This window comes from Marmota marmota, unplaced genomic scaffold, assembly GCF_001458135.2.
Source record: "Marmota marmota marmota unplaced genomic scaffold, marMar, whole genome shotgun sequence".
Classification (NCBI taxonomy): Eukaryota; Metazoa; Chordata; class Mammalia; order Rodentia; family Sciuridae; genus Marmota; species Marmota marmota.
Genome location: NW_026000229.1, coordinates 47914931 through 47934069, shown reverse-complemented (window position 1 = coordinate 47934069; position 19139 = coordinate 47914931). Strand labels below are relative to the sequence as shown.

Below are 19139 nucleotides of genomic sequence, written 5' to 3'. Positions count from 1 at the left end.
CCGGGCAGGGCAGGGGCGCGGGCGCCGGCGCCGAGTGCAGCGGACAGCCTGGTCCCGCTGCCCTCGCTCCCCGAGTCTGCGCGAAACCCCCGTGCCTTCCACGTTCTCCCACCCTGCGGCCGACTCCTCCAGTTCAGTGGGATTTGTCTTCCTTTGGGGGAGTGACGCTTACGAAAGCCACTTCCTTTGCGCTCGCAGGAAGGAGCCATGGCTCTGGACGGGATAAGGATGCCAGATGGCTGCTACGCGGATGGGACGTGGGAACTGAGTGTCCATGTGACAGACCTGAACCGCGATGTCACCCTGAGAGTGACCGGGGAGGTGCACATCGGAGGGGTGATGCTTAAGTTGGTGGAAAAACTCGGTGAGTTGTGTGTCCCAACCGCGTCAAAGAAACGACTTCCCAGAACGGGGGGAAGGGAGGGGAGGGGTGGAGATGAAAGACGGGGGGAGGGGCAGGTTTTGGAAAACTTGGCATCCCGCAAATGTTTTCTTTCTTTCTTTTTTTTAAATGTGAAAATCTGTCAGTATTTAAGCAAATAACCTGTTTCCCTTTGCATCTTGTTTTGTTACTCTGAATGTTCATAAAGTAGCGTTTTGAGTCTCCCAATTATATGCTTAATTATGTAGTAACGGGAGGCAAGGCAACCCCTAATTCTTTACATTTGCTGACTTCACGTTGAAAGTAATGAGAATAGCATGCAAGTATATTTTGATAGGGTGAAGTTATCCATTTCTTCACTGTACCTCAATGTTGGTGGCTTTGGTATTGAGGATAATGCATGACCCATTTAAGAAAAGTATGGGAAATGTGGAACTACAGTAGTCAATATGAAGTTTCTGTATTTGAACCACTACGTGATGGAGTGCATTAAAATGTTCCAGTCATCCACTCTTACAAGGGGTGGGGCAGTGCTTCACAGACTTGGTATCTAGTCCGTGCTCCAAGTAAGCTATTTCTAGCATTCAGTTTTGTACTAGTAACAAACCAGTGAAAGAACTCTGTTAGACAGCAAATTTTATTTAACTGGTTCGTGGTTGACAGTATTTTCTTGAGTACAAATATATGCAGGATTGATTCTAACTCAGTTTTAAATAATGGGATACCTTACAATATGAGAGAGAAGAAAATTTTGCACCATACATTTTGTTTGTGATGGAAACCATTTTCAGCCGGAAGAATCAACTAAATAGATGAGATGGGTCATTTTATCTCAAGAAATGCTTAAAGGACTGCCTTCCTGAGCTTTAAAATCCCTTCTATATATAATGCAGTTGTGATAAGGTGGCATGTGTGGTATTGTCTTTTTAGGTTGGGGCTTTTTGTTTTGCTTTTTAAAACCACATTCTTAAAGTCACTCTAGTAAAGCAGTTATTTAGTAGAAATGTATTTCCTACCAAGGGAGTATTGTATACTTAACCATGTAAACTTACTGAAATAGCAGTCTAATACAGTTTGCAAAACAAGATGGAATTCATTTAGTTGGACCTGCTTTGTACCCCTGCAAGAGGTTTAATTATTGAAGGACCAACTAGAAGCTCCTTACAGGATAGACTCCTCCTTAGGACTATGCATGTATTGTTTGGATCCCTAAGACATAGCTCAGGAAAGAGGGAGCTCCTAGATAACTCTTTAAAAATTAGATATTGCTGGTTTACCCAATTAATTGCTAACAGTTTTTTATCTGATGTTAATAAATCAATCACTGTTCACAAAATATTTAGGAACCTTTTTTGTCCAACACTGGTGTGAAGGTATTTAAGGAAGAAAATAAGTATAATTGCTTATGTTTCCTTTGTTCTCCAAAGAAAACAAGCTTTCATGTCAGAGATTGCCTTATATTTACTAAGTGGACCTTGTCAATGTAACTTCAATAGATTTTTTTTTTATATTGCAAAAAAAGAGCTGTTGAAGGTGAGTGCAACAACTTAAAATTCTAGAAAGCCAGGCTTTAATGAATAAATGATGATTTCTACTATATTAAATTACATTGATTATAACTGTTTATTATGAAATCACAGTCAGAAATATAGAGAATACACCATTTATAGATAGAATTGATGTTAATTTTAAGTGACTGTCATCATAATTCAATGCTGGTGTGTTTTAATTTTTTTATGCAGAGAAAAGAAGCCTAATAGGATAGGAAGTGCTGTGTATATGGAAACTACATCTTTTTGAATTGAACCAATACTGATTCCTTCTGTATCTTAAGTTCTAAATAGAAAGTGCTTGCTTTTTCAGCACAAATCTGACTTTTCTCTGTGGTGAAAATAGAGCTAAATGTTTTTTTGCCCTTATTTTTAGGATTAGGTACTTTTTAAAAAAACTATTTTGTTACCTGTTGGCAGATAGTAGAGGAGAAATTTAGTTAGGGCAGCCTGGAAAACATCCACAAACCAGGCTAGTCAAATTAGAAAAGAATTTTGTAGTTTTTCAGGTTTGCCTGAAACTGGAATGGCCTGCCCTGGGAAGTCCTGAGTTGTATCACTTGATGGTATTAAAGGGCAGACTGGATGGCTTCTTGTCAATAGTGGCTAAAGTAGATCAAAGCAGCTTACAGAAGATAGGTAAGAGGTAGAGATCATGGTAAGAATAAGGTGGCACAGGGTTTGGTATCTCAGGATTACAAAGCAGTGATGGACAACTAGTAAAATCAAGCTACTGTGGCCATGGAGCGGTTAATGATCGAAGGTATGGGAGGCAGTGTTGACTTGTATCTTCAGTCTCTACACTGCCTGTCTGGTACCTTTCTCGATCTCATGAGAGGGTGTATGAATACCAAACGCATTATGTATTAGGTTATCTTCCTGTATAATATTCGGTGGTAGCAGTTCCCTGAGTTGCTGGGTAGGCTGGGTGCCATGACTCGCACCTATGATCCCTGAGATCTCAGGATGACCCCTCCTTTCAACATGATATTAAAATTTCATGTGCATATGTGAAGTTTCAGGGAAGAGGCTACTTTGCTTTTATTAGATTCTCAAACATGCCTGTGATCAAAATGATTATGACACAACTATACAGTTTAGCCTTTGAGTGTCAGTTTTATTGTGAGGCTACAGTGTTCATCCCAGACTGGGACATTGTAATTCAGACAAAAATTTACATAATGCTTCCTTAGTATGTGTTGGTGATATCTTTGTATTTAGTTATAATTTTACAAAGAACTTTTGCATTTCAGGTTAAGATCATTAAACTACAATTCTTAGTTTATACTAATTCAAAGATCTGAAAGGTCTTTTATAACTAAGTGTGAACTCATTTGTCATTTTGCATTGACTTTTTAAAAGAAAATTAAGAGTGTGTTATATTCTACAAATAAGTGATCTTTAGGGAATTATATCTGCTACAAAAGAAACTTTCATTTGTGGCAGTCTAAGCTAGTTTTAGACAAATGATTTTATCATTGATCCCCTCAATGCTCATACCTCATCCTGAAAATGAAAAATTGTTATTTTCATCTATTTTTTAAAAATCAATATTGAGAGCTTTAAATAGAAGTTTTAAATTTCACTGCAGTTTTTTGTTTAAAACAAATTTCAAACATAATGTTTTTAAAGAAAAAGTTAAAATATTAATCATCAAGCATAAGGATTAAAAACATAAAAGTCAAAAAGAATAAAATTTAAAATTAATTCTATTCAAAAATAAATCTTGTAAGGAAGGGGCCCAATTTTATAGGAATCCTGTGGAAATAATTGAGAAGTATTAAAGAAAACAATTCCACACAGTGGGTTCAGAGCTTAAGTAACAGGGAAAATTCTAAATATCAAAGAAATGCTTAGTTTTACTATTTACTGGATTTCTTCACTGAGTTTTTATATCACTTTTTAAAATTATTTTCTTAAAACTTGAGTATGCAATTGAATTTCTACTTTTCTATAAAAATTCATTTTAAATGGAGAGTAAGGAATTTATAATAATATGGTGCTTACTAAATGGAAGACTTCACTGCTTAAATCTGAGAAATTGATTAGATGACTTCTGAATTTCTTATAGCACTGATTCTATGAGTAGGAGGAATGTTGAAATTGGGTTAGATCAGGGTAAGTAAAACAGAGGGGGGAAATGCCATTCAGGGGACTCAGGAGTAACTAAAAAGAAATATATGGAGTTGATTTGGAAAAATTGAGGATTATGTTTCTGAGTGTGGCCTTTAGAAAGAAGTCATCCCTTCTTTAAAATGCGTCATATCCTTGTCATATAATAACAAAATAAAATGTGTTGGCGTTCCATGATCAAATTAGGCTGTGAGGTTAGCACATATGACCTAAAAAAGAAATTTTAATAAAATAACCATTAAAAAATTTTAAAGTGATTGTTAAGTATGGTGTATATTCTTTGCCTCTCATAGAAGTGCAAAATAGTTAGTTTTTTCTTCAGGAACTGCAAAAATCAGTTTCTTTAGTTGAACATCAGATGGAGAAAGTTGGCTTACATTAGGAACTTTGACACACACACACACACACACACACACACTTTAAATACTAGGATCAGCTTGACAGGATGCACTGAGGGGGAGAGGCATGTGAAACTAACTGGACAGCTCCCTTCTTATAGTTGGGCTTAGTGCTCCCTGGGAATGCCTATGCTTATTTAATGGAGTAGCATCTATGTTATTGAAATCCTCTGCTTTTCCCTTTGAGGGCTATGGTTGAATTCATGGAAATTAAATCATAATGCAGCCTTTCTGCATTCATGGTGAAATTAAGTTTGTAAGAAAAATTTTAAAATCTTTGAAGATAGGATAGAAAAAACATTAAATGGTAAAATTATATTAAAGTGAATTGAGTTTAGTTAAATCTGTTAGCAAGCTTACTCAGTATTTCAAACACTGTAAATGATCCATAAGAACTAAATATTGAATTTTATGTTTCTTAAAAATAGCTCCTTAAAAATGGAAGATAGTACATAAATTTTAATATCCTGAAAGCACCTAATAAAATACAAACTATTCCTGGATACATTATATATTATTTGCTGCTTACCACCCCCACCCCCCACCCTGCCCCACCATATTTTATACCCAGTTTTTAATATAAAATAGAAGTGAGCTAGGTGCCATAACTCATGCCTATAATCCTTCTGGAAGCTGAGGCAGGAAGATCAAAAAGTTTGACACCAGCCTGGGCAGCTACTTAGCATGACCCTGTCTCAAAATAAAAGGACAGGGAGCATGCCTCAGTGGTAGAGGGTCTTTGGGTTCAGTCTCCAGTACTACAAATAAATAAAGTACTGTTTGATTCTAACTCAGGTTAATTTATTATAGAGACATTGAAAAGAATATCTGTTTTATTCAGTTATAAAAGACTTTATTGGAAACATCTTAATAGCTTTTGAAGAAAATTTTGAAATTGAAATTTTTTGAAGAAAATATTTAAACTTTTGCCTTGTGTCTTCAATTTTTTAAACTTTCTAAAGTTAAGAATAATTCACTGAGCACTCTGATTATTTAGATCACTTGTTAGCATTTTGACATTTGATTTCTCTATGTGTAGTCATCATGCATCTTTTGAAGCCATTTGAGTAACTTGTAGACATTATAACTTTTCATCCCTAAATTCTTAAATATGTGAAACCTAAGAACAGAGACATTCTCCTATATTGTGTACTTACCAAATTCCGGAAATTTAACATTGATTTAGTACTACTATCTAATATGCATCTGTATTAAAGTTTTGTCCCAGTAATGGCCATTTTTTCCAACCAATATCTCATTCCACTTAATTGTCATCAAAAAATTGGCCTCTTACTCTCTTCTAATATACAGAATGTCCACCATATCTAGAATCCTAGAAGAGTGTATAAGTGGCTTGTTAATATTACATTAGGGTACATGTGAAATAATAGTATGTTTCTAGACTTCATAGACATCCTCAAGCCATTGTTTTACTTTTCAAAAGGTTTTTGTTGATGTGAATTTCACTTAATATATGCACACGCGTGCACACATGCACACATACACATGTACATATTTTAATTTAGTGCTAGGGCTCAAATTCAGGGTCTTACACATGCTAGGCAAGTGCCGTACCACTAAGACATTTCCTCAGCCCCTCACTTGATATTTTTATAAGTTCTCTTTCTGTACTTCATCTTTAAAATTTACTTTACTTGTAAGCTTACTATTAAATAGACTATTGATGATATTTCTATTTGATTGATTAATTAATTGAGATGGAGTCTTGCTTTGTTGCCCTGCTGGTATCCAATTCTTGGACTCAGAATCTTCCCACTTCAGCCTCTTGAGTAGCTTGGACCACAAGGCACCTGCAACCAAGCGCAGCTATTGTTAATCTTTTTAGATAGCATTGATTATAGATTTCCCACAATGTCAGCTTTCCTTAGATGGTCTTTGCTGCTAATGGATATACAGATCAGTAAGAAAAAAAATGTGTTGCCTAGTTTGCCAAAAGATCTAATGTAAGCTTCTGGCCTGGCACTTAGTTTGTGTAATCCTTAGACAACCAAATCTGACCTCTAAAATGTGGGGTTTTGACTTCTGTAAAATTCTCATAGGTTCTGGTGAGAATTGAATAAGATAATATATATTAAAGTGCTTTCTATAAACCATAGTGCTATACGGAGGAGAGTGACTACTTTCCCAGTAGCATTAAAGTATCTGAGCATAGTAAACTGAGGAGAAAAAAGGAAAGAGGGTTAAAATGTAATCTAGAATATTTAATAAATTCCAGCTTTACTAGCGGGGAATTAGATCCCTCAGAAATATCTTATTTTGGCACTGTTTTGTGTCCAAGAAGAAAAATAGCTATCATTCCACTCTTTCCCTTGCTTTCAAACACACACCTGATTCTGTAATGTAACAAAAGAACTATTTAACTGTTATTTTCTTGAGATTTCTGAAATGCAGTGGACTAATAAGCGAATGAAGATATTTCAGGGATTTGAAAAATTTATAACCATGAAGTCTCCAGTAGCAAATTAATTCTCTGCTTAACATGTTTTGTAAGAGCAATGTTTTTTATTCATTTAGAACAAAGGAATGATATAAAATTATTTCTTGGCACATGAAAATATTGGGCCTGTTTAGAAATTAATGAAAGTAGTTTCAGAAAAAAGTTAATGTATACAGTATTACAGAAATAAAAATTAATGCTAATACCATGATATATCTTTTTTAGAAAAGATATAGATACTATGTAAAGTAAACAAGTACTGTGAAAGAAATAATTTTTGTTTTTCCAATTAAGAGATGTGACATTCAGCTTGGATTTGTGGTTACAAATTTATACCCATTATAATACATTCTTAACAAATTATTTGCATAATTATGGCATACTTTTTTTCCTGTTAATGTTTTTCTTAAGGTTAAGTTCATCGAGGTATAATTTACATAGAGCAAAATTTATCCTTTTTAGGTATTAAGAAATCAGTCATGCAAAAATACCACAATCAAGATACAGAATGTTTTACAGTACCTCAGAAAGTTTTCCTCGTGTTCATTTTAATCAGTCTAATCCCTTAGTTCCAGCCCTTGAAGACCACTGACAGTTTGCCTTTTCTAGACTGTCCTGTCATTGGAACCATACAGTGTAAAAAGTTGCATGAATTTGATCTCGTTCATTTAGCATAGTACATTTTAGATTCATTCACATATTTGTATGCTTTAATTTCTTTTATTGCTGATTATTAGTCAGTTAAATGAACTTGCACCACAGTTTTATCCATTCAGTAATTGAAAAACATTTTGAGGTTTTTCCAGTTTTCAGAGCTTATGAATAAGGCTGCCATAAACATTTATGTGAACATATTTTTCATTTCTCTTAGATAACCACCTAGGGGTGGGATTGTAGATAGGACCCACATACATGCTGAAAGTTTTAGAAAAATGCCAGACTTTGCAGAGTTACCACATCATTTTGCATTCCTGTCAGCCTTGTACTAGACTTCCATTTGGTTGGAGTCCTCCTCAGCACTCACTGTTATCAGGGTTTGTTATTTTAACAGTTCTGATAACCAAGAGGTGGTATCTCAATGTGATTTTAATTTGCATTTCTCGAATGACTAATGATGCTGGGGAGCTTTTTCACATGCTTATTTGCCATTATGTATCTTAGGTTAAATGTCTTCAATCTTTTTGCTTTGTTGAAAGAAAGTTTGTTTACTTTCTTGTTGAGTTTTTTAAGAGTTCATTGTGTATTCTAGATACTAGTCATTTGTCAATTCTGTGTTTCCCCTGTCATTTATTTTCCACTTTCTTTTTTTTTAGTTGTTGATGGACCTTTATTTTATTTATTTGTATGTGGTCCTGAGAATTGAACCCAGTGCCTCAGGCATGCTAGGCAAGTGCATTACCACTGAGCCCCAGCCCCTATTTTCTACTTTCTTAAAGCAGTATCCTTCAAAGAGCAGAAGCTCTTAATTTTGACAGTTATTTTCTTTGCCTAACCAAGGTTGAAAAAAATTGTCTTATAAGCCCAGTGGGTTGTGAGGCTGAGGGAGGAGGATAATGAGTTCAAAGCCAGCCTCAACAAAAGTGAGGCGCTAAGCAACTCAGTGAGACCCTGTCTCTAAATAAAATACAAAATAGGGCTGGGAATGTGGCTCAGTGGTTGAGTGTCCGCCGAGTTCAATTCCCAAAATGTCTTATAAATTATATATTTTATATTTTATTTTATTTTAGAGAGAGAAAGAGAGAGAGTTTTTAATATTTATTTTTTAGTTTTCGGCGGATACAACATCTTTGTTTGTATGTGGTGCTGAGGATCGAACCCGGGTCGCACGCATGCCAGGCGAGCGCACTACCGCTTAAGCTACATCCCCAGCCCTATATTTTATATTTTAAAAGAATGAATATATGAGGTAGAATAGTCATTGTGTATCAGAATGAAAACAGTTGCATTATACCATTTTAAATAATTGCATTGTGCCTATTTAAAACATAATTATAATTTCAAATTTGAAAAAACATTAGATTTTAGTTTTATGTCTTTGCTTATAAAGAAGATATCTACAGCTAGACAGGTAGAGCATGCCTGTAATCCCAGCAGTTTAGGAGGCTGAGTCAGGAGTATCGAAAGTTCAATGTCAACTTCAACAAATTTAGCAAGGCCATAAGCAACTCAGTGAAACCCTGTCTCAAAATAAAAAGCAGGCTGGGGCTGTGGCTCCGTGATTATGCACCCCTGGGTTCAATCCATGGTACCAAAAAACAAAGAAAGAAAGAAGATGTCTACAACACTACTATTGTGGGTAAGAGTCAGTATTCAAATTTTAGCATATTTTTCTTTGAAAATGTTATACTTATTTATTTGTAGTGACTGGCCTAGAGTTACATAGTAGGCAAAATTTTTAAAAAATTAATTAAAAATTGGGCTGGGATTGTGGCTCAGCAGTAAAGCACTCGCCTAGCACGGGCAGGACCCGGGTTTGATCCTCAGCACCACATTAAAAAAAAAAGGCATTGTGTTGTGTCCATCTACATCAAAAAATAAATACTTAAAAAAATTAATTAAAAATTATATCTTACATTTTTTTTTCAATTTCGGAAATTGTTTTTTTACGTGGATTAGTGCATATGAAAGGGAAAGGGAGAGAAACAGTAAATGAATAAAACCAAAGGTTTTCATTTGGATTTTCTTTCATAGTTCAGTTTTATATTCATCCATTCTCTAAGTATATAAAGACTGACCAATAACACTGTATCCTTGGGTGACCCAGGCACACTTTTCAGGGTCACCAAGCTGATAAGCACTAGTCCAGAAGACATGACATTTACTCTAGAATCTGTAATGAATCTCTTCTTGGCCCTCCAACTCTTATTTTTATGTCATTCTGTAATTTAAAAATGCATCAGGCATTTTAAAGATCAATTGTAATTTCAAAGCATCAGTATAATATTTTTGATGTCTTTTTCTTAATGGGATACTCAGTTATGAATAAAACACTAATAAAGTGCCAGCATTATTGATTGTAGATGAGGTTGTCTGTTGGATAAGTGCCTCCTAGCTTAATGGTCCTTAATGTAGTGCCTGGGTTCAGATTTAAGAATTTCACAACATTTGAAATTAAAAGTAACTTGAAAAATAAGTGATTGCTGTATCAGTTTTAAAAACTGTATGCAAGGTAATGGATTCTGTTACTGTGACAGAATGCTCTCGTTATGGAGCCTAGACTGAGTGGCAGCCCGCTTCTGTCAGAACCCTGACTGTACCATATACTACTGCATGACATTGGCCTGTGTGACTTACTACCTGTCACATGGAGAAAATAATAATAGGCTTAATATAAGAATTGAGTTTGTTAATACATTTGAAGTATTAGAATAGCTGTAATGTTAATACAGTTCAGACTATTTTAGTGGTTTGAAAATTTTTCCCTTATATTGAGCTAGAGAAATAACATATTTTATAAAGCATTGAGACTGTGTCTTTTATAAAGTTAAGTTAAATAGTACCAATTTATCCTTTGTCATATTAGGAATGTGTTATAACTTTGCTGCCTTTTGTCACTATGAGTTATGAAGAAATACGAAGGTTTTAGAAGTGATTGATTTTGTGCTTTAAAATATACACAATTATTTATAAACTGTGCTCCCATGGAGAAGATTTCCATAAATTTAGTACTCTAGTTAGAGAAATGCTTTCTTTCAAAGGTAAATTTAGTGATTAAGAACTTAGTCTAAGACATGCCACTTAAGTACTTATATATGACATTGGGCAAGTCATGTTAACCTCTCCTGGTTATTTAATCTCAGCTTTAATTTACTTATTTCTTGGAATTAATTTATTGGCTAAATATGGTATTAAAAAAAATTAACAGAATCTCTGGTAGCTAATAGGATGGTCAAGAAAATGTTATCCTTCAGATACCCTTCAAATACTAGTGTCCTTTAAATATTATAATTCAAAACATAAATTTGAATTACAGTTTTAAGTATTCTAATTGTAATGTTTACCCTTTTGTCAAAACTTTTTTAAGAGATTTTCTTTTGTTACCTGTGAAGTCTCTGGGTAGCTTCCCTAAAGCCATACTATCTGGGTTCGAATACTAGCTTCACTACATAAAAACTGTACAATCTTGTGCCAAATTTCTTAACATCCCCAACTTAGTTTCCTTGTGAGTAAAATGAGGCTTACAATATGTTTACCATGTAGGTAAATTTGTGAAGGTTCAATGCTGACACATGTGTAAAGCTCTTAGAATTTGTTCTTGGCATATAATAAATAATTAAAATAATTATTATGATTTTTTGAGGATTCTATTGGGGCTAGGGACATTCCATTATTAAATATCTCATGAATGCTGGAAATAAATGTCTTAAAGAACTTGAAATAGCAAAAAGAGGTCTTAGGGTGAGATGGAACATGTAAATATGCTTGCATAACGATAATCCTCAACACTTGGGCCATAGTTTTGGTAGGTTGTAGAGGTATATAATGTGAGACTTGTGTGGGGAATGAGACGTACATGAATTTGACCTTATTAACAGTAGCAACAGCTAACACTTGTGGAAGGCCAGCATTGTTTCAGGTAGTGCACTATAGTTCCTGTTCTTACTGTGAGCAGTTTTCTAGTAACAGAGTGACAACAGAAGATTGCTTTGAGTCAATAGTCTGCTTGAGAAATGCCAAATAATTGGCACTTGAGTACAGGAAGCTGATGGAGAGTTAGAAGCTTGAATAATGACTGGCCTTATTTGAAGAGGGCCAGATTGAAAGTTTAGGAAGAATGGCATTCTGGGTTGGGCACTGCCACATTTATAGTGTGTTATAGATTAGTTTGTAGAAGTGAAATATTGCTTTTTTTCTATAAGAAAGCAAAGATAAAATTGAGTACAAAATGATATTCATTTATTCTTTCATTTGTTCCTTCATTGACCCACTTAGTATTTTTAAATAAGAATCTGCTGAATGCCAGAGACTGTACTACAAACAGGAGTGAACCAAATTAACTTATTCCTTACCCTCATTCAACTTACAGTCTTAGGGGAAGATAATCTTTAAATAGTAATTACTATAATGTGATGACTGTTATGGAAAATGAAATAGTTAAGGACGTGGATTCTGGGAACCCTGGCCTATTTTATGGGAAAGGATTCTGGACCTGAAGGTATTAGAATTTGTTAGTAGTTTCTGAGAAAAACTTAAAAATGTCAAAGCCAATAAAATATTCTTACTAAATTGCTTAATTTTTGAACTATGAACAAACCCTAGTGCCTTTGATTACCTTTAAAAGACAAATCCAGTTAGAATTTAACCCTAAATCTCATGGACTCATGCCCTGTCTGCTGAGAACTATGCTAGTTTGAACCAAAAGAACAGTAAGCTTTCAGGATTGAACAGTACTACCCACCCTTGGAAAAAGAATAATTGGCAAACCATCTTTCTGTTTGTGTATACCCTGCAATGGTGTTCATGGCTTAGGTGATCAGAAAAAACTTCAACTACTGAGTATATATTGTGTCAGATAATGCATTGAAATAAACAGACATTATTATTTTGAATTTGTAACTTTAAAAAGCTATTTGTCAAATTTAGATGATCTCTTTGTTTTGAAGAATGAATTCCTAAATTTTTTATCAAGTAGCTATGTGGAAAAAATAATTTTTTCATTTTTTATTAGAAGTTTGGTTTCTTAGTCTGCTATAATTTCTTAACTTGCTAATTAAATGGCATAGCCAAAAATATTTATTTCTCATAGCTCTAGAGTATGAGGTGTCTAAGATCAAGGTCCAGCCTGGTTGGGCTGTGTTCCTGGTTTCTCACATGGGAATGGGTACTAGCTCTCTTGTCTTTTCTGAAGACAATAATCCCATCAGGAGGGCTCTGACATTTGTGACTTGATCATTCTATGCCAGGCCCTGGGCTCTGCCTTACAAGGATGAATAAAATCAAAGACTTTTCATCTGGTGGGGAAATTAGTTACATAAAATAAATTATAACAAAGTGTGATATATTATTCACAGTACTAACGTGCACGTCGCTTCTTTGACAAGGTGGTCAGTGAAGATTCAGAAGTGATAACATTTGGACTTGTCTGGATAATATTTGGACTTGTCTGGAGTTTGGATTTGTTTTGTTTGGGGAGGGGCCCTGGAGAGTGACCCAGGCGCACTTTACCACAGAGTACAATCTACAGTCCATTTTATTTGTGTTTTGAGACAGAGTCTTGCTGAGTTGCTGAGGCTGGCCTTGAATTTGTGATCCTCTTGCCTTGGCATCCCAAATTGTTCAGATTACATATGTGTGCATTGTACCCAGCCTGAAGTTAGGATCTTGGCAATTTGTTGACAGGAAGAGGAAAAGGTATTCAAATAAGAACCAATTTGTTCCACAGATGAAGCCTGAACATGAGGTGCATCAGGGATAACCAGTACCCCTAGACAAGGAATCTTAATATTAGTTGTTTGTGCTCACACTCAACACATCCAGCTTGCTTCTCTTCTGAATAACTTTTTATTGTGGTTAATAGAGTGATCAGAGTGCCACCACTATAGTCACACTGATCTCAACTCAAATCCTAACTCCTGTCATGCTAGCTTTATGCCTTTGGCCAAGTTTTATAATTTCTCTATCTTTTATATCTGATATTATAATGGTATTTACTTGTTTTCTTTCTTGTGATAATTTTTTCAAGTGCCTGGTACATAAAATGTTAAACAGATTTTAGTGCACTTATTTCACCCATTTAATTATTAAGCTGGGAACTTTCTAGTTCACCTTTACTTTCCAGCTGTCCTCTCTAATCTGCGATAAATATCATTGAGACCTGTGATTCTAACTTAGACATTTCCCTCACATTTGGTTCCTTCTCTTCAGCTTTTGCTTTACGTCAGACACTCTTCCCCAGAATATTGCAGTAAATTTCATGCTGCCAGATTCCCATTTCTAATTCACTGCCAATAATCACATCACAATAGTGTTCATGAAGAAATCTTATTGAGAGCCTCTGATGTCCATAGAACTGTTTTTCTTAGCACATGTTTGAACTCTTGCATTTTTTCCCCATACTGAGGATTAAACCCAGGGGCACTCTCTACCACTGAATTACATCTCCAACACTTTTTATTTTTATTTTGAGGAATGATCTTGCTGAGTTACCCAGTGAGAGTTACAAAATCTTAAACTTGATATTTTCCTGCCTCAGCCTCCTGAGTGCCTAGGATTATAGGCATGCTCCACCGTACCTGGCTGAGTCCCCATTTGTTCTAAGTCCTTGGTGAAATGCCATCTCTTCTTCAGAGCCTAATTATCTTTCACATTTAAAGTTGGTTGCTTCTCTTACCTTTTAGCTTATTTTACTTACTTCTCATTTGGATTGTAAGTACTTCTAGGTTAGCAAGTCTTAGAGATTATTATATTTTCTAGGCTGCCATATGATAGGTACCTGGGAAATATTTATAAAGTCATTTATTAGTTGAGTACCTGAAGTGAGCAACATTCTTCATGTATTTGCCACCTTTTCCCTTTTTGAAGGTCTAAGTGACCAAAGAGACAAGGACAAGAGAGCAATTCTAAAATCAAGGTAGGGGAATGGGAGGTCCCTTGATCCTCAATTCTGAAATTAAAGGAGTCTGGGAGGAGTGAGACCTAAGGGGTGAGAATAAGGAGTTCTTAAGAACAAAAGATTGAGTGAATGCTGAAATTAAGATTTAATGTCCTCTGCATTTCAGTAAATATTAGGGATAATATTGTGGCCATTTAAAAATGTATTTTAAGTTTTAATTTTACTTGTCGACCCTGTATACATTACTGGCAATACAGTCTCACTAGAAATATTAGAAGAGTTGAAGTGCAGTTTTAGGTATTAGAAAGGAAAGCAAGTTAAAACTCTTCTGTTTGGCAGAGGAAAGAAACCCTGACCTTCGGCATCAAATTGTAGCTGGGAAAGAGAAAGGTTAATATCTAAAGTTTGTGGAAAGATGAATCCAGAGTAACCGAGTGCCCTGCAGGTCCATACTCAGCAGGAACCCCTTGTCTGCCTCACAGTTTACCAGCTTGTATCCATCAGGTACCACTGCTAGCAGTCTTCCTTAGAACTCAGGTTGAAACATTTGACTATATAGTCTGCAAAAAGCCTTATGAAATGATGATCCTCTAGTACATTGTTGCTAGAAATACAGTTGGTAGTTTGGGTTGGGTGACCAAGAGTCTTTTTGGAACCTAAATAATATTTATGGTGTTCTTTGATGCAAATATGAATCCAAAGACATACCAGTTAACTTTTGGAACATAATAATTTTGCATAGTAAGTATTGTCTTGAACAGAAGAATTTATCATTTTTAGCAGATGTGAGACAGAAGCCAATTCCATTTCCTGTTTCTAGGGGAATCTGCTACTTTTGTAGTTAGTATGGAAGAATGTTGTAATTCCAAATTTGAAGAAAAATGGTTTTTTTCAAACATTCAAATAAATTAGTAAGTTATATACTGTTTTTCTTGCTGATTTAAAAATAATTTTCTTATTTAATTCCAATAATGTTTTCTTGGAATAATGAGGGATCTTTAAAATTTTCAAAATGAATTTATTCCTTTATTACATATTTGCTGAGCATTGTGCCAAGTGCTAAAAATATAATGGTGATGGAAGTAGATTCCTATCTCTCAAAGTTTACAGTCTACGAAGGAAGACAAACAGACCCCCTTCACACACACACACACACAACACCCTCACAAACATGTCAAACACAAAATTTGATAGGTAATACCCCCATTGTGCTAAAATAGAGAGGACATTGGAGGGCTTTTCTTAGGTAGGTTTTATGATTTGGATAATGTCCCCCAAAGACCCATGAGTTTGTTGAAAGTGTGTCCCCCGCCTATGGTACTATTTGGGAGGTGATGAAATTTTTAGGAGGGGGGACCTAGGATAGGAAGTTGGGAGTGTGCCCTAGAAAGAGATATTATTGAGACCTGAGCTGTTCTTCCTCTCTCTTTGCTTTGTGACTACTGTGTTTACTAGGGGCAAGCACCTCCTTCTTCATTACACTCCCTCCGTGATGTACTTGCCTTGCCACAGACCCAAAGGCAACAGGGTCAACCAGCCATGGACTGAGACCTCTGAAACCAGGAGCCAAAATAAACCTTTTCTCCTTAAAAGTTGATTATCTCAGGTATTTATCATAGTAATGGGAAACTGACTAACACAGTAGTTAAAAAGTAGTTTAAAAGGGCTTGTTTTCTAAAGCCTTCTGAAGGCTTCTCTGGAACTTAAAGTAAAATCTGAAAGATGAGAGGGAATTCAACATTCTAAGACTGGAATAGTGTATGCAAAGGCAATAAGGCAGAAAAGAGCTTATTTTTTAGAGGATTCTTTCTTGTAACTAAAATCCAGTGTGGCTGAAGCAGAGGGAGAGTAGCACAGGATAAATTTGGAGGAGTACACAGACCCTATTATCTGGAACTTTGTAGGCCATAATAAGACATTTGGATTTTATTTAAATGTAATCGGAAGCTGTTGAAAAGGATTTTAAGCAGGAGAATGATGTCAAAGTGCTAACTAGATCATTCTGGCTGTTGTGTAGAAAGTGCTGAATGGAATCAAGGCAACCATTTAGGAGGCTGTTGACAGTTAAGAGATGCTGGTGGTCTGAGATAGGGTAATAGTGCCAGTGGAGGCTGAAGTGAAACTGGAATTGACAGGACTTGTTGATAAATATGGGAAATGAAAGACAGAGAAATATCTGTGACTTTAGATTCACTGCTTGAGAAACTGGGTTGATAGTTTGTGCTATTTACTAGCACAAACTATTTACTAGGGGGAAATTGATGTAAGTTTTAGATATATTAAGGTCGAAATTTCTTGCTGGGGATGTAGCTCAGCACCAAAAGAAAAAAAATTGCAATATCTGTGATTCATCCAGGTGCAGATGTGAAATGCTCAGTAGATGTTACAAGCTGGCACTCTAAGCAGAAGCTTGGGCTGGAAATATAGTTAGGAAAGTAAGTTTGTTGAGGTTTTTAAAACTGGGGGAGTGGATGTAATACCTAGAGAGTTACTGTAAGGAGAGAAGCATGTGGTTCACAGAAGATGATAAGGGCAGCAGACCACAGGTAGTAAGATTGTTTTATACAGAACTAGGAGAAGAGACCCTTTTTTCATCCTAACATAAAAACAGGAGGTCCATCTGGATACAGATTCAAGAAGGTTTGTAGGCTTAGTTTACATGAAGCTGAAATAATTCCAGTCTGATGGCTCCTGTATTTACTTTTTCAGTAGAATCCATGGTTGTCTACTGAGAAATTTGAGGATGCTCAGAAGTTTGAGGATGTTGACAAGTGTGATGTAGTGTTGCACAGAAGAAACACAATAAGTTGGCCTGTGATATCTTTTTTTTTTTTTTTTAAAGAAGCAGAACTTTTACAAGTTTCCACTATCTGTTTAATATTTATTGTTTTAGTTTTCGGTGGATACAACATCTTTTTTTTTTTTTTTTTTTAAAGAGAGTGAGAGAGAGAGAGAGAGAATCCTTTAATACCTATTTTCTAGTTTTCGGCTGACACAACATCTTTGTTTGTATGTGGTGCTGAGGATCGAACCCGGGCTGCACGCATGCCAGGCAAGCGCGCTACCGCTTGAGCCACATCCCTAGCCCGGCCTGTGATGTCTTAAACCCTGTTGAACCGTAAACTTTTAGTAATTGCTTTAATGTACCTTGTGAAATGAAAGAGAGATGGTCTTCTTAAGTTTAATAGATGAATGACTAGGTTAGTATAGGTAAATGGTATGAGGAAATGGTCTGAAAATCTTTTTTTTTTTTATTGGTTGTTCAAAACATTACAAAGCTCTTGACATATCATCTTTCATACATTAGATTCAAGTGGGTTATGAACTCCCATTTTTACCCCAAATACAGATTGCAGAATCACATCGGTTACACATCCACATTTTTACATAATGCCATATTAGTGACTGTTGCATTCTGCTACCTTTCCTATCCTCAACTATCCCTCCTTTATTATGGAAGGCAGGATTGGCCTGTGATGTTATCTGGTCTGGTGAGGCTGGAGTGTTGGGACCATTGCTTAGTAGCTCTGTTGCTTGTACAGTAGTACACAATGTTTTCTCACCATTGGTAAAGACAGGGTAAACTATTCACATTATCTTATTGAGGTTCAAGAGGATCCTGAAAAGGAAACAGAAGGAAGTGACAGTATTAGCAGGATACAAAAATACATTGTGATCCTAGTAGGAAAAGATTAATTAGGATGTTTTCAATAATGTATCCCTTTCTCTGTGCTTACATTTTTAGAGTATAAGGTAATTGTAATTGCACAAAGAAATGTATAGTATTTTTTTCTATAGCAAAAAGCTTTGAAATGTTTTATTTCTTTGCTTTTCTTTTGTGATTCATAGAGTGGGTGAATGCTATGATATCAAATACATTTGGTAGAATAAGCAATATTTGCACACTCAGCCTCTAGTGATGAAACCCTAAGTCATCTTTTCTTCCTTGGAATACACAGATGGTATTTTTGTAAAATAAATATATGGCCACTTCCTGAATTTGAAGAGCATTCTGTTGCTGTCAAGGGAGGATATATTTATTGATTCAGTTAATGTTTTAGCAGTTTTCGATTTTAATGATTTGAGTTTGAGTGCCTGTCAGATATTGTTATGTGAAACAGAATGCAGTGTAATTGGATCTGTTAAATAAGGAAGGAACACAGGTATAATTCTTTCCAGAACCCTGACAAATGTTTTGAAGAATTTGTTTTCTTTTTTGCTAGGTATATTAAACTATAATGTATTACTAAAAAGGGCTGAATTTATAAGTAAGTCATGAAATTCTTTTCTTTCCCCCAAAAGAAAAATACACAATGACTTCATAATAGTACACTTTTTTTCTTCTTTGGTTTTGTTCTTCCTGAGAATTGTTGCATTTGTGTGGGTTGTTTCTGAAAATAAAAAATTTAAAAACATAGTACAACAAATTAAAAAAATGTTGCTCTATACCTGGAAAATAACTGAAAATCCAAATGTGGGAAATACTCTCACAGCATGTTTTTGCATAAGGTCTGCCCCTTCAACAGCTTTATAATGCTGATTAGTGAATCTACTCAGGTGATCCCAGCTAACTTTTCTATGGCAAATACTAGACTGGTGTGTGTGTGTGTGTTTGCATTTAGTCATCTACTGTTACATTTGAAATGCCAAGCTAACCATTCTGAAA

The 19139-nt window shown here is 35.3% G+C and overlaps 1 protein-coding gene across 6 annotated transcripts in view; it reads left to right on the top strand.

Moving 5' to 3' along the window:
• The first annotated feature begins 164 nt into the window (after positions 1-164).
• Positions 165-19139, top strand: part of Fermt2 (FERM domain containing kindlin 2) — a 76050-nt gene continuing 57075 nt past the window's right edge. For 2 of the 6 annotated variants that reach the window (XM_048793321.1, XM_048793320.1), the window contains exon 1: positions 165-364. In XM_048793321.1, coding sequence (XP_048649278.1) covers positions 208-364 — 157 coding nt within the window. In that variant the 5' untranslated portion in view covers positions 165-207. The remainder of the gene's footprint in view (positions 365-19139) is intronic. The other 4 variants (XM_048793322.1, XM_015480894.2, XM_048793323.1 and 1 more) reach the window with 3 other exon arrangements.